General features: G+C 38.1%; 1 protein-coding gene across 2 annotated transcripts in view; it reads left to right on the top strand.

Moving 5' to 3' along the window:
• Positions 1-19306, top strand: part of THSD4 (thrombospondin type 1 domain containing 4) — a 694237-nt gene that overhangs the window by 670309 nt on the left and 4622 nt on the right. For both annotated transcript variants that reach the window (XM_063449121.1, XM_063449122.1), the window contains 3 exons: positions 1586-1759; positions 3125-3298; positions 15111-15290. In XM_063449121.1, coding sequence (XP_063305191.1) covers positions 1586-1759; positions 3125-3298; positions 15111-15290 — 528 coding nt within the window. The remainder of the gene's footprint in view (positions 1-1585; positions 1760-3124; positions 3299-15110; positions 15291-19306) is intronic.

Below are 19306 nucleotides of genomic sequence, written 5' to 3'. Positions count from 1 at the left end.
CAATCCATCACACCTAGCTGTTTATTAAACCACTATTATTAAACCAACAGTGATTTATTTACTAAACCCCAAATATAGTCTATTGAAAAACTAAATTTCCAAATTTAGACTTAAATTAATCATTTGGAAAAATTCCTTCAAATTATCTATAATTACAGCTTGGCTATTTTATCCTGAATATTGCAATCGAGCTTTCAGTTTGCAAAAATGCTGTGTTTAGTAAATAAACTCCATAAAGTTAGTGTAATAGAGATTGCAAGCCAAAATATATAGCTACAGTATGTTTGACCTTGTTTAAAGGCCTTGAGCTATTGTCCTTTTGACTCTGTTACTGTTATTGCTGCCAAGGGATAAAAATTAAAAAATAAAAATAAAACAACCTATATTGTTTTGATCTGATAAGTATCTGCCCCTAGCTATTTTCTGCTTTTTAATTTTATTGAAGAATATGTTTGCAGAGTATCACCAAGTGGATATGAAGGTAATTTGTGTGTGCCATTTATAAGCAAACTCGTTTGACAGCACAAACAATAAATAAACAAAAACAACAGCTATAAAAGTAAGAAATTGCACGTAAGAAGCTTAAAGAAACACAGAAAAAGTGAAATAAATACACTCCAGTGTTATTAATAAGTACATTTAGTGTTGGTTAGTTTCCTGGGCCCTCTCTACCCCTTAAACCTTGTAAAATTAAGAAGTTACTTCTAACCCACCTGCAAGTAACCCCGTGCTGATGATCTCCCAGCCAATAGAATGAATGCTTCTCAGCTTGTGCATAAAATATGTTGATTGTCAGTTCGCACTGCACGTTGACAATAGATGTAGAAATCATGCCCTTGCAGGCACCCTGTAAGCTTCTCCCACCCACCCTCCCTGTGGGGGTTCTCTCCTGCCTCCCTCCATGCAACATTGGCTTCTAAAATAATGTAAAATTCCCATCCCTCTTCTTCCCCACTTCCTTCCTCTGCCTCCCTCGCCTTGGTGGCCCATAGCACGTGCATGCACTCTGAGCCAGCAATAAGTCCAATCCAGGTTTCTCTATGAGAAGCCCAGGATTGGACAGCTTGCAGGCCCTCTAAAGTTACAGAGGGCACGGAATATTAAGGTTAGTAAAACCTTTTTTGAAAACTTATTGTTTATCCCAAACGGAGGAACGTGACCTTCTTCATTGTGTCCAGTAGGACATATGACATATGACCCTGAAAATGTCCCGCTCCTCCAATTGGTTGAAGTAACCCATTAAGAACCTTCAACCTTGAGTTGTGAAAATACTTATGTTGCCGTGACCCCATGATGCTAAACTTTCTTGAAGGTCTGCTGGACCTGTCTTTATACAAAGTTTTAGAATCAGAGCCTGATTTAGCGTGTTTGCTCCTCACAAAGGATAAAAACCACAAAGTAAAAATTTAAAGTACATTTAAGATGAATTTCTAATTTAAGGAGTTTTTCCAGTTCAGCTATCTTGACATTAAATTAGAAATGCACTTTGAATACTCACTTCAGTGACTACACCTGCTAGTGTTCCTTTAATGCACGCAGAGTGCAGATCTAGCTGTTATAACAAATGTTGTTTTTATCCTTTCAGTGCTCTGTGCCATGTGGCGTGGGGCAGAAGACCCGTGATGTAAAGTGTGTCAGCAACATAGGAGATGTGGTTGATGATGAAGAATGTAACATGAAGCTTCGTCCAATCGATATTGAAAACTGCGACATGGGAGCATGTGCCAGAAGTTGGTTTCTTACAGAATGGAGTGATAGGGTAAGATGCTTTTATTTTCCTCTTTCGGTAATAAATGAACATACAATATTTTCTTTATTTCCTAATAATTTTGTCTTCAGTAGTAAGCTTCACCAGTTGATCAATGTATGTCTAGATCATGGTGATTTCAGTTTCATTATCTACAAACCCTAGGTGTACAGATAGATAAATGATTTATAAATGCAACTTTCCCTTTTTTATATTCCTCATCTACTGTATGTGTATTAATATGTGATTTACTGAATACAAACTCAGATTGTATCTTAATTCCATCAATCCATTAAAATCTTCCCCAAGCCTGAAGTCCTTTAAGGGTGTTCACGCACTTTTGCTTCTCTTTGAGAGGCCGAACACTGTTAATGCCTCTTATAGAGAGGATGCTTCTCTAGGAGAGGCATCCGATTGGCTTATAGCGATGATTGCCAAACATGCCAAATATTTGGACCATCATTATTGGCTTTAGAGGAATGATTGTCCTGGGACTAAATTACAGATAGATTTAGTGTTTTTTCTTCCCCCCCCCCTTCCATTTCAAAGAGAGGGGAGGGTTAACTTTGCTCCTCGTGCTATAGAAAAAAACACTTTGTATCTCACAAAAGGAATAGATTTGTAAAATCAACAACATATAAATGTTTTGAAATAAACCCACTTTATTTAGTGTAGGTCTTGTTTTATTGAAACAAATTGTGCTGAGGATTCTTTCCAATGTTCACTATGCTACAGATCATAGACACTACTTATAGGGCATTCTCTCTCTCCCTTCTCAGAATATTTAACTCCCACTTGGCTGCATGTCATTGTCATTGATATTTCTCCCATTTATATAAATTTTCAGCCCTCTCTTCCAAAATCAGTTATGAGGACTGAGCTCCCACTCTTGGAGGTCCTCCAAATTTCTACTGCACTTCTTTTTAATGGCAAACTTGTCCCTCCCTCCCCTCATCTAGTGAAGAACATCTCTCTATCTCTCTTTTCATCTGACTTGTCATCCCATTTTACTTGGGTTTAGCATGGGTTACCTAAGAAGCCTATTGTGACTTGATGCAGTCACCACCAGCTTCAGCCAATGAAATTATTAAAGGTTAGAGTACTTTATATATATGTATATATATATATATATATATATATATATATATATATATATATATATATATATATATATATATACTGTTGTTCATTTAATCATTTAAAACAAACCTGTCACTGGAAGCCATTATTACTTAGAATGCACCTTTAAAATATAATTTGCTTAGAAGCAATTGATTTGACTACTTATGTACTATCTGTTTTAACTCTATGCTCAGTATATGTTTTTTCTAGACTACCTTTGCTACGTGGAATAATTATTTCTGTGTTCTGTTGCAGTGCTCTGCGGAGTGTGGAGAGGGAGTTCGAACACGATCAGTGGTGTGTCTGTCCAATCATATCAGCAGCTTGCCACTAGAAGGCTGTGGAAATAATAGACCACCTGAAACTACAAAGTGTGATAATGGACCCTGTGATGGCAAAGTTGAATGGTTTATGGGAAGCTGGAGTCAGGTAATAAACGTCGACATCAAACTTGCATGTTTTTATTTTATTTTTTTTCTAACATTCTCTTTTGTGCTAGCCACCACAAATTCATCTTTCAAGAAAAAATACAATTTGACATAAATTGAACTTGGTTCAATGCATTTTTAAAACATTGATCTAAGAAGATAAAACAGAAGGTAAATCTGATACATCTTTCAGGAATTTACATATTTATATTGTTTGGTAATGGAATCAATCTCTGGACTAGTCCTTGAATGACATATACAGAATGCTTCTTGAGGATGTTCTGAAAATCAATCTACTGTTCTTTGCATCGTTCCTGTGATTTAACGTTCATGTGCACAATACAGAGTTTCTGGAGCATTGCTTCCTGACCTTCAGTACACTATATTTACTGCTAATGCTTTATGTGCGACTATATGAGGTCAAGCAATAAGTGTGTGATGGGATTCCATTAACAGACTACAGTTTATTTGAATACTAAAACGCTTGTGTAAATAACTGTCCTGGAGAAGATAGAATAACCCATAAGAAATGAGGATAGAGGCTAATGTAACGAAGAACTGGGCAGAGATTGTCATTGTAAGCTCTGGGTTAGATTTATTGCAGAGCAGAATACACATTGCAATATTTCTGTGTTTTTATTAAAATAAAGCTGTCAGCGTGTTTTACAGACACTCGTCCAGAATGTTAAAAATAAAATCACCAGACATCGCGGTGCATTGTCGAAATAGTACCAGAGCTTGGGAAGTTTTTATGAATTTTAAACATCAGACTCTGTAATGCCATGAGCCACTGCCTTTTGTAATAAAAATATCTTAAACACAGACTTGAACAAAATGTATAACTATTTTTATTTTGAGTCGGCTCTTGTGCTTAGGTGATGGATAAAGAATACAGAGATTGGCCATGACCCAGCTTCCCTAACGTGACCCTGCAAAGATAAATCTAGCCTCTTATTCAGAGTTCAATGTTTCTTTTTATTCATGTATAAAACATTTTGCTGCCAGTAATGGAAGTGAATTAAGCTAAGTATCAGACCCATGAAAGGTACTTTGTGTCCTCCCAGTAGGACTGAGCTTTGACCTCTACATGTAGGGCTTTTGAAGCCAACATTCCACTGAGTTACTGGAAAAGTGTCTACTAATGGAGGCTTTCACATAATGTAACCCTGGCAAGTAAACAAAAGAGCTTAGAAACTAGTTTAGTGATCTATAGTATTGAATATTTGGACCCATTTTTCCATTGATAAGGCATGGATTGTTTTTTTGTATAGCTTAACGTTTTACCAAGATTAGAAAATTTAGTATTGAATATTTGGACCCATTTTTCCATTGGTAAGGCATGGATTGTTTTTTTGTATAGCTTAACGTTTTACCAAGATTAGAAAATATAGTATTGAATATTTGGACCCATTTTTCCATTGGTAAGGCATGGATTGTTTTTTTGTATAGCTTAACGTTTTACCAAGATTAGAAAATATAGTATTGAATATTTGGACCCATTTTTCCATTGGTAAGGCATGGATTGTTTTTTTGTATAGCTTAACGTTTTACCAAGATTAGAAAATATAGTATTGAATATTTGGACCCATTTTTCCATTGGTAAGGCATGGATTGTTTTTTTGTGTAGCTCAACGCTTTACCAAGATTAGAAAATATAGTTTGATGGCTGCGGTGGGGGATTTTATATGCTTTCAGGAAATTAGTTGAGATACACCCACAGTGCCTGCAATGCAAAACCTTATCAATTTATGTTTATACATCCCTCAGGTATTTTGAGTAATACAGACAAATTCCACCTTTCACATACAGCGATTCTGCTTTTGAGAAGTAAGATTGTCAATGAACTTAGTTACACATCTGTTTTTGCTGTTCATCCAAAATAAGACAAACAAAGTTTGAAGCGCTTCCAATTTTCCAAACTAGGAACAAATTCCTTCTTGACTATAGAATGGCAGTCAGATCAGTCAGTACCCAGAAGCTATAACAACACAAATTAAAAATGAAACCCCTGAATATTATGTTTTTGCAAGTATTCATCCAGTTGTTGTTTAAACATATGCACAGACTCTGATAAAACCACCTCTTCAGGCAGAGAATTCCACATTCGTATTGTTAAAATACTTTTAAAAACAATACTGTAATTTAGAAAACTGCTGCTATTCTCTTGGTAGCAACAATGCACTTTACCAAAGCTTTTTGTTTGTGTACACACCAAGGATATTTAACACGGAGCCCTGTCTATTGCAACTGAATAACTTACTAACCTGCAGTGGAATCTAGTAACTGGTTAGTTTTAGTAATTTGTGAATAAACTTTAAAAGTTTTTCATGACCATGCGTGGTGTTGCTGAGTTTGCATTGTAAAGGTCACTGTTGGAAATGCATGAGTGTTAGTACTGAATTAAATCAACACTTAAAAACAGAAAAAAAAAAAACTTTACTTTGCCTTAGACTAAATCTCCTTTCTTACAGTCTAAATGTGCAACCTTGTGTCCCATGTATAGTCCTGTTTATGAATAAATTTAGTTTGTATTGACCCCAAATATATTTGTATAATGCTATCATATCCCCTCTGAGGTGGTGTTTTTCTAAACTTAAGAGATGCAAATTTGTTAATCTTTTTTCATACCCAAAATGGTACATTATTTTATTAATTTTGTAGCCCACCTCTGCACTTTGTTTAGTGTCATAATATCATTCTTTAGAACAGGGGCCCAAAATTGCACAGCATATTCAAGGTGTGGTCTATAGTTACGTAGTTATTGTAGAATGTTTTAAAGAATACAGAGAAAGTAAAGCACAGCTAAAGAAGAGTAAATACTATTTTAATATGGTTTATTCAAAAGTGTAGCTTCCATTCTGAAAAGCAAATTGCACGTACAGAAGTAGTAAAAGTATTTGTTAAAGAGATGTGAAAACACAGCTGGGGTCGCGGTGTAATCATAATCAAAATAATTTTCTTTTAAGAGGGGAAGTGGAGTTAGTAGGTGGTGTGCACAGGTGTTTGAGGGATGGATGGAACTGACAATCAAAACATGACTAAGGTATGATAGGTTGAAGAGTTTCTGCTACAGATAGATCGTAGTGAAAATAGCAAAAACAAAATATTTTTAAGTGGTTGGCTTAGGTTAACTTGAATTCTAACTCAAGTGCATAAATATATGGTTTATATTGTGTTTTTTTGTAATGAAAAAAATAATAATCAAGAAAAGAACAAGAGGGAAACCTATTTAAATGAAATAGACAAACCAGCACACAAGTGCAGAGTGAATGAGAGAGTTTAGATTATGGTCACAGCAGGGCTCAAATTTCAAGTTCTACACGACTAGACAAGCCAAAAGGTTACTTGCCACTGGAAGCAGGTTTTCTACCTGACACAATCACCAGGGGTGAACTACTACTCCCCAGGGCTGAATCCGCACTGGCCAATGGCTAGTAGGCAAGGGGAAAATCTGAGTCCCTTTAACAGGGTGATGGAAACATAGATACAGTAGGTAAGACATCTTATATTCTTGGTGAGCCACTCAATCCATTTATGATATCCAGTTTTCTTTCCCATATTTCCTTACGGTGCTGCAGAATATCAAGCAAGCATTCCATATGTTTACCATATCCATGCTATATTGATATATCTCCTTACCAGGGGCACACCAGCTAGGGTATCCAATGTCTCATATTAACAGGATCCTCATAGGTTTATTATATCTGGCTCGTGCAGGCTCCTTTGCTCTTGCACACTTTTTTTTTTCTTTGATCATATTCGTTGCAGAAAATCCTGATATCATGTTATTTCCCAACTTGCATATCATTGTTCTCAATATTTAAAAAAGGCACTCTAAGTACCAAAACATCTTTAATTAAAAAAAAAAAAAATGGTGTATAGTTCATGCTCCTTCAGTTTCACTGCACACTAATCTGTCATTCAGAAGTAAAATTTTAAGTTTATGCAGCCCTAGCCACACTGATAAGTACTACTAACGTTGTTTTTAATGGTTATTTAAATAAAATTTATTTGTTTTGCATAGATGCTGTCTCTGGGGTGGTTTAAAGGAGAGCAGCCCGTTTCGATACGGGGTGCTTTACCTTTAATTTTTTTGAATATGTTGTGCTATATGCAGGGTTATGCCCTTACTACCACCCCTATAACCCATTTCTCTCCGTACTTCCTACTAGATTTTCTATTTAGGAGGTACCCTTTATGATTACTAACGTAAACACACTGTGCTATAAGATGTGAGTTAAAATGAAACCATTTTGCATAAACAGAAACAAAAGTGATTCAAAGTGATTTAACTCTAACCACCAAAACTGCTTCATTAAAAGCACACTATAGTCATCCAGACCACATCATCTCAAAGTGGTTTAGGTGCAGTGTCAACTTAACCCTGCAATGTAAAACGCTTCAATTATTGAGAAACTGCAGTGTTTGCATTGGAGGGTTGACTCCTCCTCTAGTGGCAGCCACTAGAGTTGCTTCCACACCTGGTTTAGAAACCCCATAAGAAAGCACCTACTCAATGCTTTTCCTCTATGAGCAGAATTGGATTGGACCGTCCACAGAGGAGAGGCCAGCAGCATTGAGGGAGCCTCGGTGCTGGATCAAGGCAAGTAAAAAAGGGTATTTAATGACGAGGGGAAGGAGCCCCTAATAAAACTAGCGACAGGAACACTCTAACGTTAGGAATACAGATTTAATATATTATTTTTTAGCTTTTTACCCCATAATTATCCCTACAATACCTAACGTTCTAGTGTTACCTTAACCCCTTAAGGACATATGACATGTGTGGCATGGCATGATTCCCTTTTATTCCAGAAGTTTGGTCCTTAAGGGGTTAAACTAAAGTTGTGTTTGTGCTTACAGTGTCCTATTAATCTTGACAGCTGTTTTACCTTTAACCAAGGCTGAAATAAATATTTACTTTGAAATCCCAACAATTCGCATTTTATTGCAATTAATAACACTTTTGTAGTGTTATGGATGATGAAGGGACCAACATTTGAGGCACATTTCAAAGTCGCTAAAAAAAACACACAAATCATATTGGTAGTATCTGGTCCGCCACTAGTCCAGACTAGTGCTGGTAGCGTTGGTATGATCCTGCATTTATTGAGCAATGTCCCAGGTGTACTACTGGCAATATGGCAATATTCACACTCAGATTTTATCCATATTTACTTACTTACAAGCACAGTTCAAAAGTCTTAGATATTTTTCCCCCTGATGCAGGTTCTCATACTACTAGGAAACTGATCTCACACAATTTGTCATCACTCTAACGTTTACAGTGACACAGCCAGGAACAATTCCAACCTACAGCTGTACAGAAACATATTAAATAATTGTTAATAAACTTCACGAAGAATCTTCATATATTGCTTTTCATTTAACCTGTCTATCTTTCATTCTACTAACGTTTCCCTTAGTACTTTTTGCATTTGCATTGATTTATCCTCCCCAATGCATTACATGTTACCAATTGGTATGACACTGGTGTTTTATCCTACATTTTCCATGCACTTGGCTTTAATCTGGTTGTGTAAATTGATGCTTTTTTTCTATAGAATTGCTCCTTTCTGGTGATGTCCCTTTTACTCTAAGCATAATTTCTAACCTGTAATATTGTTTCAATATGTTTGTACACTTCATCTTGATTTTTACCATTTTCTGTTTATGGCATATGCAGTAAAGATGTGAACCTTTCTGTAAGGCAGAAACAAATTGTCTTGACCCACACAAGTTAAATGAGAAAAAATAATTAATGATATATATATTTTTTAAAAGAAACCAGTCACCGGTAGCATTCCATAAAATAAAATTATTAAAAGCCTGTAGCTTTAAGATTAGATAGCTGCTTTGACCAACAGAGAGATGGTAAGGAGTTGCAATGATGTCCTCTGTGCCGCTACAGGCACTTTTACTATTTTGAAACCTAGTGTGTTTAGATTATGGTTAACATATACACGGCAGTTAAAGTAACATCAGTCAGTAAATGACTAATGAAGGCAAGGTGAAGCTGACCTCGCTAAGGAATGGAGGATCGTAATTAAATTATAGATTGTTCAAGGAAAGTTAGTTTAAAAAATAGGGCATTGGTGTCAGCCATTTTGAAAATAATTAATTAGAAGGAGGGCACTATTGAAAACATACTTCTATTAAAATAATTGTTTTTATTTGCATGTTAGCTTATTTAAACAAACAAACAAAAAAAAGTTATACAGTACAATCAATATCAGTGGAGACTCGTCCATAATGGCAGATGCAGCAGCTACCCACCAGTGTTTGCTACAATAAATAAATAAATACAAGTAAAAGAGAAGTAATCTATTGATGTGGGAATACTAGTATTTTTTTTTCTGGGGGGAGCAAAACTGTGTTAGAAAAAAATGGTGTAACTGTTTCTTTAAAGATCAGCTCTGCACCTATTCAACCCTCCCACTCTTGTGTTAGAAGTGGGTCAGAGCTAAGTAAGCATTTCAGAAATTTTGGGACTTCTGCAAATCACACATTATTTCTCCATTCACATGCTTTATTAAAGGACCACTATAGTGCCAGGAAAACATACTCGTTTTCCTGGCACTATTGGGTCTCTAGGTCCCCCCCACCCATAGGGCCCCCTCCTGCCGGGCTCTAGGGGGTGGAAGGGGTTAAATCTTACCTGTTTTCCCCCGCCGGGCTCCCTTGGCGCAGGGAACTATCCTCCTCCTTTTCGCCGTCATCTGCTGAATGTGCATGCGCGGCAAGAGCCGCGCACGCATTCAGCCAGTCCATAGGAAAGCATAATCAATGTTTACCTATGGACGCTGGTGTCTTCTCACTGTGAGAAGCGTGGAAGCGCCTTTATCAGCTGTCAATGAGACAGCCACTAGAGGCTGCATTAACCCTAAATTAAACATAGCAGCTTCTCTGAATGTTTACAGCAGAAAGGGTTAATCCTAGATGGACCTGGCACCCAGACCACTTCATTAAGCTGAAGTGGTCTGGGTGCCTATAGTGGTCCTTTAAGCTCGATCTATTTTAATTAGCCCAACCCCTAGAAGTCGATCCTATGTGCTGGCCTGTCTTTTAGGGCTTTGATTGGCTAACAGAACCACAGTTAGAGTTTCTGAATGTCCATTTCCCCGATGTGCTGTTTTTTTCCACCATCTTACCTCTCTGCTTAGGAGGCAACCATCATGCAAGCCAGCTAGTCAGTCCTTCTAAGTACAGAGAGTCAGTTCAAGCTGTGCATAGGATCTCATTTACACACCGAAAAGAATAAGAAATATGCTGAGGCATATGTTACATAAAAGTGGAATTGTTCCAAACTTCTACTGCCATTTATACAATCACAAATATAATCACAAAAACTGTTCGGTGGTAGCTTGATGGAATGGGCTTCCACGGCGGAGCAGCTGCATGCAAGCTCCTCATCACCAAGTGCAATGATAAGCGCAGATCGAATAGTGTTAAGCAACCGCCAATGTACTCTAGAGCAGTGAAAATGTGACAAATCATGCTTCTCTGTTTGGCAGTCTAATGGGTGAGTCAGAGTTTTGTGGATGCCAGGAGACCGTGATCTGTCATACAGCATTTTTCCAGCTGTAAAGTTTAGAGGAGGAGGGACAATGGTATGGGTCTGTTTTTGGAGAGGTTGGGCTGGGCTAGGCCCCTTACTTCCAGTGAAGGCAAATCTTAATGCTTCAGCATACCATAATGCTATGCTTCCAACTTTGTGGGAACAGTTTGGGGCAGGCCTTTTGTTTTCCAGCTTGACTGTGCCCCAGCACACAAAGCAAGCTTTATAAAGACATGGTTGGATGGAGTTTGGTGTGGAGGAACCTGACTGGCCCGCACAGAGCCCTGACCTCAAGCCCATCAAACATCTTTGGGATGAGCTGAAACAGAGACTGCAAATCGGTGCCTGACCTCACACATGCTGTACTGGATGAATAGGCGAAAGAAAAACGTCTGGAAAACCTTTCTAGAAGAGTGGAAGCTGTTATAGTTTCAAAGGGGGAACCAGCTATATATTAATGTCTATGTATTTAGAATGCTTTGTCATAAAAGACTTAGTGGTGTAATGGTCAGGTGTCCCAATATTTTTGTCCATATACTGTATTTCATTGGGTCAGGGCTGGAGTCAGATTCCAGTGGTAGAGTCTAGAGCCCCACCAGCTCTAAACTTCACCAGCAAAAACTGCCAAATACATATTTATTACAAAAAACATTATTTGCACACATCCCTGGCTGAATGTTTTTTTCTAAACTCTATTTTAATACAGCCTAAGTTACATTACATTTTTCATACATAAAACATTTTAATATTGATTTTTCCAGAGATGACACTTAGCTATATTCGTGATGGTCTTAATGTGTGTCCATACTAGAGGAACAGGCGATACAGGGCTTAAAAGATATGTCACAGGCGTAATACACATTGTGCAACTAGAATTTTTCTTGTAGAATACATGTGACTGTCCTTACATCAATGGATTAATAAAAAATGACCTTTTCGGGTTCTGTGAAGCTTATAGAAACTAGCCAATGGTATACACAGATTCTAGGTGTTGATAACTACTCTACCATGTCTGTTTCCTGCCAAGCATCTTTTCACAGCTCTGCTGTGTATCTGCAGAAGACGTATGTAATTTAATATGAGTGTGGAAGTGAATCATGCTGTAGAGCCAAGATCCGTAACCTAATTATTCTTTCCAGAATCTTAGTATTTCTTGACTTGCCAATTAAACCGTGATATTGTTCTACTCCCCATTATATGTTTTTGCAACTGGCAAGAGAAAGTTAAAAAGTGCATATCTGAACAGTCTGACATTTAATCCTGGCAGTTTCAGTGATAATTAATGGACTGTAATGCTGAAATATAATGCTAAAGGTAGTTTTTGAATAATACCTGGCAAGGAAATTGTGCGTTTTCCTTTCAAACTGTTCTATTTATCAGCTTAGAGAACTGATAATGTCTTGCTGCTATATTTCTATATATTTTTTTTTCCAGAAATAACATGACATTATATACACAATACCACTTCATATTTCTGGACAGAACAAGAGCAACTCAACTGGATTAATACAAAGAAGAAATAATATAGCTGCATGTACATATAGTATCTCACATGGATTGCCGGCATAAGAAGAAGGGGGCGATTGTCCCCGGACCACTAGCATACAGGGGTTGTGATACTGCAACCTCACACGCTTCTGCTATTTTTTAAGCTAGCATGAAGTGCTTTGGGATGTCTGCAAGCACAGGAATTAAGGAGTCAGGAAGCGGTTAGGAATTGTGCAGGGCCCTTGATAGCTCTGGGCTTTGTTGGTTTGGACATGGCCCACAACCTCAAAATACTCAGTCCTAAACAGGCCAACTAGGACTTTTCCCACTAGACTGTAGGATCTGAGATTGACTAGGCTGACAGACCACGATGAGCATGTATAGGTTTCCTCAAGATATTTACAAGTGACAGCAGGGTTATATGATACAGTGGTCATGACATTCATATCCAATGCTTATCATCACTGGTGGCCACAGAGTCACAGGAAAGAGAGCCTGTATCTCCTAAGCATGCACAGATTTCTGTGAATGCTCTGTCATGCTGTACAGGTGATTTTGATCGAAGTTGCAAGGAAATATGATGTCACATCACTAGCATCCTCCGTCTCTCAAAACATTATATCACCATTGTGATTAAGGTGGTCCAGTGAGTTGTGTGCACAAGAAAAGTTCAATCAGTTATACTTATGGCTAAATGTTGTCTGTCCTCCCCTGCTATCACAGACATACAGTACATACAGTACATTTTTAATTGATTTGACATTTATTTTATATAAATATATATATATATATAATATATATATATATATATATATATATATATATATATATATAGATATATATATATAGATATAAGAACAGACTACCTTTGTTGTAGGTGGATTGTGCAGTTAAAATTAACGGGACACTCCAGGCTGTATTGGACTTATTCTGTTTATAATGCATTGCATAGAGCTTGCTTGAAAATGTGAATTCGATATGAGAAAAACAAACCAACAATAAAAACATATGCTCATAGTTCGAGTTCTTGCTTTTTCTGAAAACTTGCATTTCTCACCAAACCAGAGAGTGATTATGGAGAAATGCTTGGGTTCTTCTGTTTGCAGTTGTTTTGAAAATTCTTTCTATGGCCAGTATTAGTGGTGCTCAAAGGTTTGCATACTCTTGAAGAATTGGTAATATATGTACCATTTTTAAAGAAAACATGAATGAGCAGACAAAACAAATTTATTTTATTTCTTATGGGATTCATATTCAACTGTGGGCTATAACAGAATGGCACAATCATAAAACAAAACATGACAACAAAGAAAAAAAATGAAATGACTTATTTTCAAAAGTCTGCATACCCTTAGTTCTTACTACTGTGTATTTCCCCTTTTAGCATCAGCGACAGCGTGCAGTCTTTTGTAATAGTTGTCTATGAGACCCCTAATTCTTGCAGGTGGTATTGCTGCCCATTCGTCTGCCTCCAGGTCACGCAAACCCTTTTGTCGTCTTGCACAAAATGCACGTTTACGATCTCCCTAGAGTGGCTCGATAATATTAAGGTTAGGAGACTTTGATGACCACTCCAGAACCTTGGCCTTCTGCTTAGGGTCATTGTCATGCTGGGAAGTCCAAGAGCATCCCATGCGCAGCCTCATACAGAAGAATGCAAATTGTCTGCCAGTATTTTCTGATAACATGCTGCATACATCTTACCATCAATTTTAAAAACATCCCTGTGCCTCTAGAGCTCACACCCCCCAAAAAACATCAGTGAGCCACCACTATACGTCACAGTGGGGATGGTATTCATTTCACTATAGGCCTTGTTGACCCCTTTCCAAACATAGTGCTTATGGTTGTGACCATAAAGCTCTATTTTGGTCTTGTCACTCCAGATTACAGTGTGCTAGAAGCTATGAGGCGTGTCAAGGTGTTGTTGGGCATATTGTAACAAGGCTTTTTGTGGCATTGGCGCAGTAAAGGTTTCTTTCTGGCAACTCAACCATGCAGCTCAATTTTGTTCAAGTATTGTACTCCTTGAAACAACCACACTGTCTTTTTCCAGAGCAGTCTGTATTTCTCCGGAGGTTACCTGTGGGTTTTTATTTGTATTCCGAACAATTCTTCTGGCAGTTGTGGCTGAAATCTTTCTTGGTCTACCTGACCTTGACTTGGTATTAAGAGACCCAGAATTTTTAACTTCTTAACAGTACTGACTGGCATTTTCAACGTTTTGGATATCTTTTTAGATCCTTTTCCATCTTTATAAAGTTCTATTACCTTGTTACGCAGGTCTTTTGACAGTTATTTTCTGCTTCCCATGGCTCAGTATCTAGCCTGCTCAGTGCATCTACGTGAGAGCTAACAAACTCATTGACTATTTATACACAGACATTAATTGCAATTTAAAAAGCCGCAGGGGTTGGGGAATTAACCTTTACTTGCTGTTAACCGATGTGAGGTGTGGGAAGTTAACCTTTAATTGCCATTTTAACCTGTGTGTGTCACCTTGTGTGTCTGTACCAAGGCTAAACATTCAAGGGTATGTAAACTTTTGATCAAGGCCATTTGGGTGATTTCTGTTATCATTACCATTTAAAAAGAAGCCAAACAACTATGTGATAAAAAAATGGCTTTATGTGATTACTATCCTTCAATAAAATAAATTTTTTGCATGATCCGTCTATTTTCTAAATCAATGCAAGGGTATGCAAACTTTTGAGCACAACTGTATGTTTGTATTTTGCTGAAATTCCTCTGTCTGTCTTGTTCACAGTGCTCGGTTGAATGTGGCACTGGAACGCAGCAAAGAGATGTGATATGCATCAGGAAGAGAGCCGAAGGTTTCACAGTGGTAAATCCACAGGAATGTTCATATTTGGAAAGACCACCTAACCAGCAATCCTGCCACCTCAAAACCTGCGGCGCAAAATGGTTTTACACCGATTGGAGTTCAGTAAGTTACCGGTTTCTAAACTTTACACTTCTCTGAAAGATGTTTCCAAAAAACAAGCTTTATCCCAATAGCTACATAAATGCAGAAAACTACAATGACGGTTAGCTAACAGTATTAGCATATTGCATCTGCCTGAAGCAGTCCGTATTGTCATTATGTCAACTCAATGAATTAGAAAATATAGCTGTGTGAAACGGTTATTAATCATTAGAGGCGCTTCCTGACTGCTGTTGCCAAGTTATTTATTTTGACCTGTAATGTGTAGACACTTTCCAGCAATTAAAATACTAGAAACATGCTGTGCCATTTCTCTAATTATATTCTGCCTACAAACTATTTCTGTGATATTTATGCAAATATGGTTTCATGGTTTGACAATATAATTATTCTGCTTCTGCTTGCAATATTTACTGAATGGTGTGTCATCCTGTATAACAGTGATGGCTGACCTTTGATTATGTAATCATGTATAACAGTGATGGCTGACCCTTGACCATCATGGGACATTCGGTCTGGAACAGCTCTCAACCCCCTCTGTTCTTGTATGTCCAACTTGTCTGGTCACAAATATTTGTCTGTTAGTCTACACATTGGATAGCACTGTTAGTGCTTGACAAATATTAATAGTAATATCATATACAGAGTATTACAGACCATTGGCAGATATGATATGCAGCCCAGACTTACAGCTGCACTGTGCTATTACTATTGCAAAATGTGGTTATGTCACATCAAAGATCATGAACTGATATTTAAATAAACCCAATATTCTTAAAGAGGAACCATCACTTATCTGGAAATTACACCATTGAAACACCATTAAAAACATCAAAAATCACCTATGGGGGGCGGCGCTTAGCTACGAAGGAGAACGGTCGCATGCCAGCTGAGCTCCGAGCAAACCAACGAGAAAACCAGCTAATTACCTCCTTTCAAGGGTTGCCATCACCCGTGGGGGACTGCAACAGCACCATAAGCCCGATGGGGAGGAAAAGTAAAAAGCTCCGACCCGAAAAGCCCACGATGGGCATGAACATCGATTAAATGTGGCGGCAGGCCCGAGGAGCCTCGAGCGCCAACATGGCGTCTTTGCACGGAGGATGCTCGGACTTCTATGCCGAGACGTCGGACGAAGAGGAGGAAAGCCCTTGCCCGGCAAGACATAACTCACCGCCAGCACAAACTCGACAACCACCGCCACCTCCGGCCCCCACGCCGGTAAGCATGGAGGCCATCAGGGAACTCATGGCGGAACACCACAATAAGATCTCGGCGGAGGTGGCCTCCATTAAAGACACGCTGCAGGGCCTAACAGGGCGTCTGGGAGTAGTTGAAATCACCTCCAACTCAAATACCAGCCAAATCCAGCGGCTGCAAAAAGAGATGCAAGAGGTAAAACAGCGACTCCTTCAAAACGACCTAAAAATGGCTGACTTTGAAGACAAACGCCGCCTCACACACCTCAAGGTAAGAGGCATTACAGACAACCTACCTGACTCTGAGCTCCCTCATGTCGCACGGCGGCTCCTCGCGGCCCTATTGACTCCCAAGACAGCCAAAGCGATAACTCTGGACGGCATTTTCCGGGTTCCTAAGCCCCTCAAAGCCCCTACCGTAGCTACGAGGGACGTGATTATGCAATTCCAGACCCTAAGGGACAGATCAGCGGTTCTAGCGGCGGCTAGAAACCATCCGAATTATCCCTTTGAGGAGATGTCTATCTCATTCTATGCGGATCTCTCTGGGGCAACGCTAGCATGGAGACGTTCCCTGCGCCCATTAACATCCCTCCTGCGGGCTCACCACATCCAGTATCGCTGGGCCTCTACTCATACCTTGCTAATCACTAAAGGCAACACCACGATTACAACGCGACACATTCATGAGGCACCGGAGATACTAGGAAAGCTAGGTCTCCCCACGACCTCGCTCACACGGCAAGGATCGTCAGAACCCACCGACAACCCACCGAACTGGGCCACAGTTTTATTAAACATGTTATTAAACATGTGCAAAGCTTCAGCTACACCAAAGCTTGTTTTCTATCTATCTAACAATTAGCAAAGTCATTTAGCCATAACAAATGATTTACAGTTAGATGTATATACTTAGCTTGTTCACCACTGCATCACTCTGCGTGTATTAACCTATAACATAAAAAAGGGAAAATACCAACGTCCACAGGTACACTTGTATTAGCTGAATGTTGCCACTAGCGTTGAACTACATTACCTGTACTACCTATATTGTCTCTAATCTAATCTACGCATGAACCAAACCTGTTTGCATGGTAATTATGATAATGGCACCAGGGTAGTTCACTGTACTTCCTAATTGTTCTTAAACATGTTCTGGTCCCCCCATGGCATAAACCATGAGGGGTACAGATTAACCCTGATGAGAGCGATATCAAGCTTAAAGTACATAGCTTAATGTGGGTAGGGAAGCAGACTGCCTGCCTGTGCCTCCTCGTTTGTACTCACGCCTCCTGGATGTTAATTCCTGTTAATAGTTTGCTAACACAGTATACTTGTTGACCTTATTGTTTTATCTTTATTTTCTATCTGTTACTCGCCACGTCTAGTTTATACGCTCTACTTTCATTTCTGTGTACAACCATAGGACGTATATATATTACTTGACTAACTTTATACAAAAAAATGTGCTAAACCTAAATGTCATGACTGTAAAATGCTGTAATAATACCAATCTTGCATATGCTATTGTGGCATTGTGAGATGCTTATGTTCACTCAAGCACTCAAAAATAAAGAATTAAAAAAAAAAAAAAAATCACCTATGATTAGTTTTGACACGTTCTTTCATGTGATGATCTGTGTTATTTTAAGTGTTTATTAAAGTTGTAATATTTAACATTACAATCCAGCAAATTCCTGGCACAACCAGGGTACACTGCCCTTACTATGGTGACTGACAGGTGCACAGGATATAGATGATAACAATGACTGACCTAAGATGGCGGCAGTTGATTACATGACAGAACACATTCGCTATTTTGGTCTGAATTTTGAAAATAAATATGGTGCCATTGGTTGAATCTTTTTTTAAACATAGGTGGTGGAAGAGATCACTCATGTGAGTTCTGTTTGTTTACTCAGTACAGTACTTTCTAACGTATGCCAGCAGTGGTCATATTTATATTTTTTGTACGATTTACAAACTTAAAGGGACATTCCAAAACAACTTTGATGCATTTGGTGGATTTTGCCCTTATTAATATTCTGTATTATTTGCAGACAGTCAGAGAATCTAGAACCAGGTAGTGATATCCTTACTATGTGCTTCCCTTGGTGTCCTCTCCTCCTAATGCAATTTGCTTTTTAGTTCGGATCACTGGGTACTTCACTGGCTGAGCTGTGTACGTACCTCTGATAAGGAAGTATTCGTTTCTGGTATGAAGGGGTGTGGCTAAACAGGCAGGCTTATGGCACAGCATTCTGCAAAACCTTTATTTATCTTGTGCAAAAACTATACAGATTTGAGCATGGTTTGCTCATTTACATAAATAGATATTAAGATGTTCATGAAGATCCTGACGTCTTATTGGATTCATATTAACAAACAATATCTAACTTTGGCCTTGAATTAATATTTTATTTTTACATTAATTTAATATTTTAATATTATTTGATATATTTATAAATATTTTATATATGATATTTTTAATATATTTATAATTTTGAAATAAAAATCATTTTAGGAGTTTGTCCAAAAATATTACACTTAAAAACCGTGCAGAAATTATTAGATTGAGGCGTTTATCCCTAATACTGGTGCTTTGTGCAGGAATTAATTTTATTAAACCTTCTGTCACAAATGCTAATGCCAGTTAGTAAATATGTAGAATAGACATCTGCACAACAAATTGATCTCCTTTATAGCAATATTAAAGGAACACTATAGTCACCTAAATTACTTTAGCTAGATAAAGCAGTTTTAGTGTATAGATCATTCCCCTGCAATGTCACTGCTTAATTCACTGTCATTTAGGAGTTA

The sequence above is a fragment of the Pelobates fuscus genome, chromosome 3 (genome assembly GCF_036172605.1).
Source record: "Pelobates fuscus isolate aPelFus1 chromosome 3, aPelFus1.pri, whole genome shotgun sequence".
NCBI lineage: Eukaryota > Metazoa > Chordata > Amphibia > Anura > Pelobatidae > Pelobates > Pelobates fuscus.
Note: the sequence above shows the minus strand (reverse complement) of the source record. Positions and strands in the feature narration are given on the sequence as shown.